The sequence below is a fragment of the Nerophis lumbriciformis genome, linkage group LG34 (assembly GCF_033978685.3).
Source record: "Nerophis lumbriciformis linkage group LG34, RoL_Nlum_v2.1, whole genome shotgun sequence".
In the NCBI taxonomy this organism is placed as follows: Eukaryota; Metazoa; Chordata; class Actinopteri; order Syngnathiformes; family Syngnathidae; genus Nerophis; species Nerophis lumbriciformis.
In genome coordinates, this window is record NC_084581.2 from 9,532,647 (window position 1) to 9,542,002 (window position 9,356).

At 38.9% G+C, this 9,356-nt stretch overlaps 1 protein-coding gene across 1 annotated transcript in view; it reads left to right on the forward strand.

Annotated features, from left to right (window-relative positions):
* Positions 1 to 9,348, forward strand: part of gpcpd1 (glycerophosphocholine phosphodiesterase 1) — a 43,948-nt gene extending 34,600 nt beyond the window's left edge. Inside the window, exon 20 of the mRNA XM_061929912.2 lies at positions 7,874 to 9,348. Coding sequence (XP_061785896.1) covers positions 7,874 to 8,072 — 199 coding nt within the window. The 3' untranslated portion in view covers positions 8,073 to 9,348. The remainder of the gene's footprint in view (positions 1 to 7,873) is intronic.
* Positions 9,349 to 9,356: the final 8 nt, after the last annotated feature.

The following is a 9,356-nucleotide window of genomic DNA, read 5'->3' on the forward strand; positions in this document are numbered from 1 at the left end:
TGGTTATATAGTCCAAGTTTCAACAGCAGATTTGATGGATACATGACAATTTCATCTAATCCCTGATGTTTTAGGTAAATAAATAAATAAATGATAAATGGGTTGTACTTGTATAGCGCTTTTCTACCTTCAAGGTACTCAAAGCGCTTTGACACTACTTCCACATTTACCCATTCAAACACACATTCACACACTGATGGAGGGAGCTGCCATGCAAGGCGCTAACCAGCACCCATCAGGAGCAAGGGTGAAGTGTCTTGCTCAAGACACAACGGACATGACGAGGTTGGTACTAGGTGAGGATTGAACCAGGGACCCTCGGGTCGCGCACGGCCATTCTTCCACTGCGCCACGCCGTCCCTAGGTAGGCATTATAAAGGTCTGTTAAAACATTTACTTGGCATGGTGATCATTTATCAGAGTTAGTTGGTATATGAATGTATTCAGATGATAATTATGGCAATTTTTTAGCCAGGAAGTACATTAATAAGCTGGCTGCCATTTTTTTTAATCGATAACCAGCTGCGTTGTCTCACTGCAAGCAGCTGATAATAGTGTGTGTTTTGACACAAACATTTTGAGGCAAAGTACGCCCTTTTTCACCAAAAGTTTTAAGTTTCTGGAACCTTTAGTTCTTGGAACTATAGGTTCCTGTAGACCTGTGTGGTGTGCGTCTCACTGTATTTCACAGTTCATTCGGGGTAGTTTATATACATATGTGGCAGTGGTACACACAACAACAAAATATGCAGAGCTCCAATCAACCAATTCATGACTTTCTAACCGAACATCGACCAATCCATACGAGATATACATCGATCCAGAGGCTCGCCAAACTATGTATTCATATCTCTAAAGTTAAAGTCGGTGTATTTTTTAAATCCCTAGTAAATATGTGAAATTATAGTCAATGGCTAATTTTCATCTCTTGTTTCTTAAATAGGCTGATGTTAGAATTTAGACAAACAATGTTAAACTATATTAAAATGTGAAATTCCAAAATATTAAACAATTGCTAAAATACATATTTCATCATATAAACCTTAATATTAGGGATGCACGATTAATCAACATTGAGGTTTTAATTAGTGTGATAAATAACCGCAACAGGCGCAGGTTTTTTTTTTTTGCTAAGCCGTCACCAGCCTTTGAGTGAGAGACATGTTCGCCAATCAGAATTGTTAAGCCTTGCGTCCTTTGCCTATAAACACTGTATACTTTTTATCTTCTATATTATATTATATGTTCTTTAGTTTAAGAGTATGATGTAGACAAAAGCTCTGAGTCTGTATGCATAAAGCCAAATATTTTTTAAAAAGTAGATTATTGCATATCATTCTGTGTGGCACCTTGAGACAAGAATATATTGATTGACAGTCTAAAAGTAACATGTTATCCTTCAATCGTTATTTTCGCAGTTTTATGCATAGTGTATATGTATAAAACACAGTTTTATGCAGTGTATATGTATAAAATATAAAAATCACATCTCTAATCACAATCGCAATTTTGGAGAGAAAACTTGCATTTAGGGTTTTTGTCAAAATCATCCAGCCCTACTTAACACTTCAATTTTATACTAGTAGCCTATAAACTATAATTACAATGTTGACTCTCAAGCACCCATTTTTTTCAAGGTCTTTTTAACTGCTGATTGTGTTGCTAGTTCCCTTATATTTGCAGAAATTGTGTTCCATGTTTGACATGCTCGGTATGAAAAAATATAGTTGCCCAAACACACTTTTCCTGAACAGCACCAAACTGTCCCTCCTGGAACTGGACCTAGTTGTCCGGTTAACATTTCTCTTCACAATGTTTTTGAGTGGAGGCGTTACAAAAACTGAATCAGCATACTCGATTATGTTTTCACAATTAAGTAGATTATATTTCTCAAGAATTCTGCAACGATGATAAATGGCTTGCCTTGCTTATGTACTTTTAATGGTTTTTTTTATAACTTCCACCAATTTAAGTGTGAATTGATTTGTCAGTGTTCAGCTTGGGATACAGTTATTTAAATAGGACATAATCATTTAATGAAAGTACATTGCAGTGAAGTTTGTTGTTAAAGTTATTTATGTATCGTCATGTGCAGACAGATAAAAGTGCAAGATTCTGTTTTTCTTCTCACTTGAGTTAAATGGCATGGTGACCTCAGAAGATAGCGCTGCAGTGTAAACCAAAGATTGATATTGTGTTGTAATACAGGCTACAGCCACCTACAGGACAGAAATGGAAAAATGTCTTCCTTCATATTATGATTTTCCAATGTTTCCAGGTTGAAGATTATTTGGTCTTGGGGACAGTTTTCTGAAAACCTTTTTAGATTGATGGTGACCCACCTCCACCACAGGTTTTTCAGTTAGTTAGTTTGCAACATAGCTCAAAAAAGTGTGGGCAGATTTTTACAAAGCTTTTATGAAATGTGCAAAATGGAATGAAACAATGGATTACATTTTGGGCCCGAAACAGATGATTTATCTTACAATACCTTATGTTTACGTTACAAGCTTCTACTTTTGTGTGTGTGTATGTGGATGACCCGCCTCCACCCACAAAATCAAAGACAGTGGATGACTGACAAGAGAATCCATCCTATTTGGGTCCCACATCAACCTTAAGAAAGTCAATGACTTCACTATAAAAGTGGGTGACATTGTTATCCCCAGGAAAGATGAGGTCACTTACCTAGGTTCCATTCTAGAGGCTAATCTTTCCTGTGATAAAATGGCAACCAAGGTAATCAAAAAGGTCAACCAACAAACGAGATTTCTCTATAGAATCTCCTCTCTGGTCAACAAAAGCATCATGAGGATTCTGGCGGGAACTCTCGTTCAACCCTTTTTCGATTACGCATGCACCTCCTGGTACCCTAGCACCTCCAAAACCCTCAAATCTAAACTCCAAACATCGCAGAACAAGCTAGTCAGATTACTTCTAGACCTCCACCCCAGATCCCACCTCATTCCTACCCACTTCTCCAAAGTGGGCTGGCTCAGGGTGGAGGACAGAGTAAAACAACTTGCACTGAGCCTCGTCTATAAAATCCGCTACACCTCCCTGATACCGAAGTACATGTCAAACTACTTCCTAAACGTAAATGACCGCCATAACCACAACACCAGGGGGAGCTCCACTAACCACGTTAAACCCAGATTCCGAACTAACAAAGGTCTTAACTCATTCTCTTTCTATGCCACATCAATGTGGAATGCGCTCCCAACATGTATAAAAGAAAGTGCATCTCTATCCTCCTTCAAAACCGCAATAAAAGTTCACCTCCAGGCAACTTCAACCCTAAACTAACACCCTCCCCGGATTGTTAATAATCAAATGTAAACAATCAAATGCAGATACTTTTTCTTATGCCTTCTGATCTCTCTCTCTCTCTCTCTCTCTCTCTCTCTCTCTCTCTCTCTCTCTCTCTCTCTCTCTCTCTCTCTGCCCACTACTTGCTGTCCATGTCCTACCAGGTCAGACCTACACTGTTCCAATATCCATTTCTCTGTTCTCAATTGTTGATGACTGATGATAACAACCAAACCTAACCCCCCCACCCCCACCCCACCCCCACCCCCTCCACACTCCGGATTGTAAATAATGTAAATAATTCAATGTGATTATCTTGTGTGATGACTGTATTATGATGATAGTATATATCTGTATCATGAATCAATTTAAGTGGACCCCGACTTAAACAAGTTGAAAAACTTATTCGGGTGTTACCATTTAGTGATCAATTGTACGGAATATGTACTTCACTGTGCAACCTACTAATAAAAGTCTCAATCAATCAATCAAATTCTTTCATTGCAGTAGTCGTTGTGACTTGTGCAGCCCTTTGAGACACTTGTGATTTAGGGCTATATAAATAAACATTGATTGATTGATTGATAGTTATGGGCACAATTTGATGAAACTTTCAGGAAATGTCCGAAATGAGATAAAGAACAAGTGATGGGATAAGGAACAAGTGAACTCATTTTGAGGCTGATCCGGATCAATCCATTTTCCCGTACAATTAAATTATTTGGTTTCCTCTACGGGGCAGCATGGTGGAAGAAGGGTTAGTGCGTCTGCCTCACAATACGAAGGTCCTGGGTAGTCGTGAGTTCAATCCCGGCCTCTGGATCTTTCTATGTGGAGTTTGCATGTTCTCCCCGTGACTGCGTGGGTTCTCTCCGGGTACTCCGGCTTCCTCCCTCCTCCAAAGACATGCACCTGGGGATAAGTTGATTGGCAACACTAAAATTGGCCCGAGTGTGTGAATGTGAGTGTGAATGTTGTCTGTCTATCTGTGTTGGCCCTGCGATGAGGTGGCGACTTGTCCAGGGTGTACCTCGCCTTCCGCCCGATTGTAGCTGAGATAGGCTCCAGCACCCCCCCCCCCGACCCCAAAGGGGATAAGCGGTAGAAAATGGATGGATGGATGGGTTTCCTCTACGAATGTCAGTAGCAGGAAGTACAGTAATATAAAAGGTGAATACCTGTGTAAATGTGTATCCAGTAAAAAATGCAGTACCGGTACTTATGAATTAGAACAAAATAGATAAACTAAATTATAACATGAACATGAACATATGATTTAAAATCTTACTTAACAGGACCACAGAGGGACTGTATCCTTCATTACAGCTGACTATGTATTTGGCGGTGGTAGACGTCTCGTTATGTAAAGCTGCATGTTGAGCAAGGACCTGTTTGTCCAGCTGTTTCACTTCTACATTTCCCACGTTTGTTTTCCAAACACGTCCTGTGTGGGCGATCTCCTCGCTCTGCAGTCCACTCTTCTTCCTAGACTATCAAAAGTAACTCTGCTTCCTTTTTTTCCACAGAATATGTGACTGTTTGCTGACAAATTCTGATTCAAGTCCATCAGATTCCTGTAAAGTCTGTCTGGTGTTTAGCTGTGATGTTTTTGCTGACACTCATATATTTGACATCTTGAAAGCAGATGATAATGCAAGACAGTCGACTCCTCAGATTTCTCATGCCTTAATTGTATATGCGAGGGAATTTGTTTGTCTTTTCTGATATTTGGACTGAATTGAAACAGAATGATTGGTCAACTGCCCTGCCTATCATGTCTTGTTACCATCCCAACGCATTGGCTTGTGGATGGGTTGCTTCAAACAGGAATGGCTTGCATGAGGCGCGTTAGGCTTTGGATGATTTTTTTTAATCAGCATTTTTCACCACAGGATTGATAGAATCATTGCTAAGATTTAGTGAAAGTCGGAATTTAAGCCTCATTTCTCACCCCCCAAAAAACAGTGTTTTCTATTAATTTGCACTTGCTTGAATTGACAGCTTGCAACAGCCTATTCATTTGGTACACAGTCTAATATGAGCCTTGTCAGAAAGTCTCTCATAACTATAAATGCATGTTTGTAGAAGACCATTATATAGCAAACCAGTTTGCTGAACTCTTAAAGCGGGAAGCTTGGCTTTCATGTCTGCGGAAGGTAACAGGATTCACCAGACTTCAAAACTTTAAAGGGATTACAGCCTTACCTGGAGTTAAGATTACCGACCGTATGGTGCACCAAGTGTGGGATATATTAATAGCTGTCACACAATATGAAATACAATTTAAAGATCCCCATACTGTAGTATTTTTCACCAATTTGAATAATCCCACGGTAGTGTATAAAAAGCGTGTTAGCCTTGATGCTGGAATTCAAAAGTGCTTTTTGTAAACCCTACTGGAAACACTCTGTTTTGTGTGTGCTTTGAGGCTAATTAGCAGTGTTTGTCGCAAACAGGGTGTGTCTCTGTAAAGTGCTATTGTGTACTTTTCCACTTCTTACATTTACACTGTAACTCGTAATAGAGGTTATTTATCACATACAACAGCACAAGACTAGCATAGCTAAATGAGCTACATGCTAGCAATACTTTTTACCAACATCATGCTCGGTTAGCATATTCGCTTAAGAAAAAAAATATTGATCAAACTTGCAGCTCCCATACCTATAGCTGACTGATGGATAGTTTGAGGAGCTCTGGGCTTCATTCAAAGACGTGTAGAGAAGCCTGAAGGAGTTTTCCCCCCTTCATAATGTCATAAATTTCAAAGTCAGCATTTGACTGCCTCTTCTCCATCAAAAATGGAGCAAACAAGTGAGGAGATGATAGCTTTTTCTCACGTTTAGTGCTAATAAACAGGCTATGGGGACACATATTACTGTTGGAATGTCAAGAAAGTGACATTTGCATAATAGGGAACCTTTTAAGTGCATCACCAGATACTGTATATAAATGTCAGCAAATGTCATGTCGCAATAACATCAGTCCCCCTTAGGATGTTGCGATTGCGCCAATTCCCACAAATTCAACCTTTTTCTAATACCTGCAACTGCCCCACCGCACATTTAGGCTAATCAGCGTAATTTTGGGAAATCAAATTAGTTTCTTTCTGAGTGGCGCTCAAATGACGACATCAACTGTCTCATCAAAACTTATGTTTGTTTCTTGTGTAGACACAGCAGGAACAGCAATGTGTAGCAATATATCAACTCTTTATTGATCAAACAGCAGTATTGTTGTAGCTCTGACCTACTGGGTACTTCTAGTACAGACAGTATACAAACATTTACTTCCTAGTTTACATGTATTTACTTAACCTTTATTTATTCAAGGTAAGACAATTGATAACATATTTGAATTTGCAATGCTGACCAAGAAAAGAGGCAGCATTTACGTGACAGATGTGTTGAATTGTGATGATAATCTGTCATCGGCTCTCATTTACCAACAAAAAATCACGCTATCGATTGCTCTCAACAGTTCACAAATGCTTTCATGTGGGGGGGTAAATGTGTAGGTACATAAATAAATGTTCAAGACGGACAAACACTTCAAGTGTAAAACATACAAGGAGAATGTCTGCAATTTGTGAACGACAGAGCAGACAGCGTACAATAAGAAAGCCTTTGGTGGCATGTATTTCTATATTTATAAAAAAATATTACTATTGTTAATTGTGATTAATTAAAATTATACAGTAATTTGATAATGAGCTCTGAGTATGTGATATTACTGCCATATAGTGTCTACTTTTAAGTCTGTGTTATAAAACGAGGAAAACATCAATATAGTATTTAACATCCTGTGATTTTTTTTAGCTTAATGTTACAACATTGTTCACAATTTCATAAAATCACTAGTTGAGTCAACGTTATTAAAGAATAAGCCTCAAAACATTGCAGCTTTCTTTAGGTCACAATGATCACAAAAAAAGCCTGTGAAATCCTTGAGCGACTGTCAGCATTGTCTCAGAGCCATGCCGCAAGATCATAACAAAATAGCTAATATCTTAATTATCTTTGTACTTCACAAAAGTGCTTCGAATGTTCCTTGTCGGTTCTTTACTACTCTGGAGAGTGGAATTGTGTCTTCTTTATTACTCTGTTTTATTTTTACAGTGCAAGTTCACTACAGTAGTTATCTCAAGGCACTTTCCATATGCATGGGGAAAGCAACTAAACCCCATGTGAGCAAGCACTTTGGAAACGGAGTCAAGGACAAACTACCTCCTTTGAATAGACACCTGGTCCTGTCTGCCATTAAGTCCAAATACACAACAGCCGGGGTCTCTATTTGAGGGAATGCGGTACTTTCCAGATGGACCGTGTCTGCCAGTAAACAGAGTCCCCTTTCAGCACCGTTAAAAACAAACATAAAAGGTTTGAGCTTTGTGACAAAAGAGCAATTAGCGCAATTGCCCACTGAGCCCAAATGAATGCAGGTTTGAAATGAATGCATCGTGACAAACAGAAAATGGTGCATGAAGACATTTTTGGTTAATTGCTGTAGACTTTTGTTTCATGAATCAGTTTTAATACAACCCCTTTTTCTTTTCTCCTTTCAGGATCTGTGAGGACCAAGGAGAGCAGCCCAACATCTTTAAGGTGGAGGAGCAACACTCCCTGCAGGAGGTGATCACCGAGGAGACCCTCAAGAGCTGCGCCTGCTCCTGCTACTCCATCCCTTGCTCTACAGCGCCGTGCGTTGCCTCCAAGGAGCGGGCCGGGAGCGCTGAGTCCGACTCTGGCCTCAGCTCCTCGTAGCGCACTCCTCGTCCTCACAAAAGGGTTTGTGTACATTATTATCATCAACAAAGCAATTTTTGAGTAGACATTAGCATATAATACTCTTTTAAAACACTTCTATGAATGCGCACAAGTCTGCTGTCACGTAATATGATTGCAGTGAGAAGGTGTGCTGAGGACAGACATCCATTTAAGCAGGGATATTACATATGTGACATGAGCCAATACGTTGTATCGATTCATAGTGCAGGCGATGCAAAGCAGGTGCCATTGTTTGTTTGTGTGTGCATGTAGCCATTACCTTAAGACAGGGGTGTTTTAACATAGCTCATTTCTTAAACAACTAAATGTTTATTGTATAAAAAATCAATGGGAGCTCTTAATTTTTACATATTTATGCTTCTTGGTGCACATGAAGATGGAACTCTGGATTTTCATTTCTGTCTAATAAAAAAACCTTTACTTAAAAACCCTTTTTATAAATATGCTTTTGCACATATTTAGACACTGTTGGGGCTAAATAACACATTTAGCATGTCCAATATTGATGTTGCTCATGTTACAAAGCTGTATAGTATGGGTTTATTGACCATGATGTCAAACACAGCAATAACCCAATTGCCCCTGGTACTACTGGCATAAAAGGTTAGAAAAACTTTTTTCCCCCTAAAAACAGCAGCTGAAGCGGAGGCTGTTTTCTTTTAGGTATACTTAAGTGCTTAGCATTTCTTAACCTACATATGATGGATGTTTTTGATTAACAAAAAATAAAGAATATCTATTTGGTCCCCGCTATGTTTTATTTTTTAAGAAATTAATTTGAACACCCCTGCCTTAACACTTCTTTTGATTGAGCAACTATGTAATTGGTAGTTGATATATTTTAAGTTGTGCTTTTTCACACAATTGTTCAGGTTGCCATTTATGGATTTGTTACCTTGAAGGACGTGAAAAAAGTTCCACATGTCAGCATTTCCTTTTAGACGATCAGTGTTTGAGCTGGTATCTGATTTCATATTATAAAGTTCATGTTGTACAGCCTTACAGTATAATGGCAGGTGGGGGACTAATTATGTTTTGCTTTCTGTTACAATATTACTGTTTCCCTCAGTATGAATCACTTATTGCAGAGCTTCACAAATCCACTTCTTTATTGCAGGGCAGTGTATCTTCGGGAAATTACACTTGCAGTGAAATAATGTATGGTTGTTACATTTACACCAGTGGAGTAGTCACACATCAGGGTGTGAAGAAGTGTGCATCCCTGCGTAAATAAAATAAACTTTTTGGGCGATTTTGTCT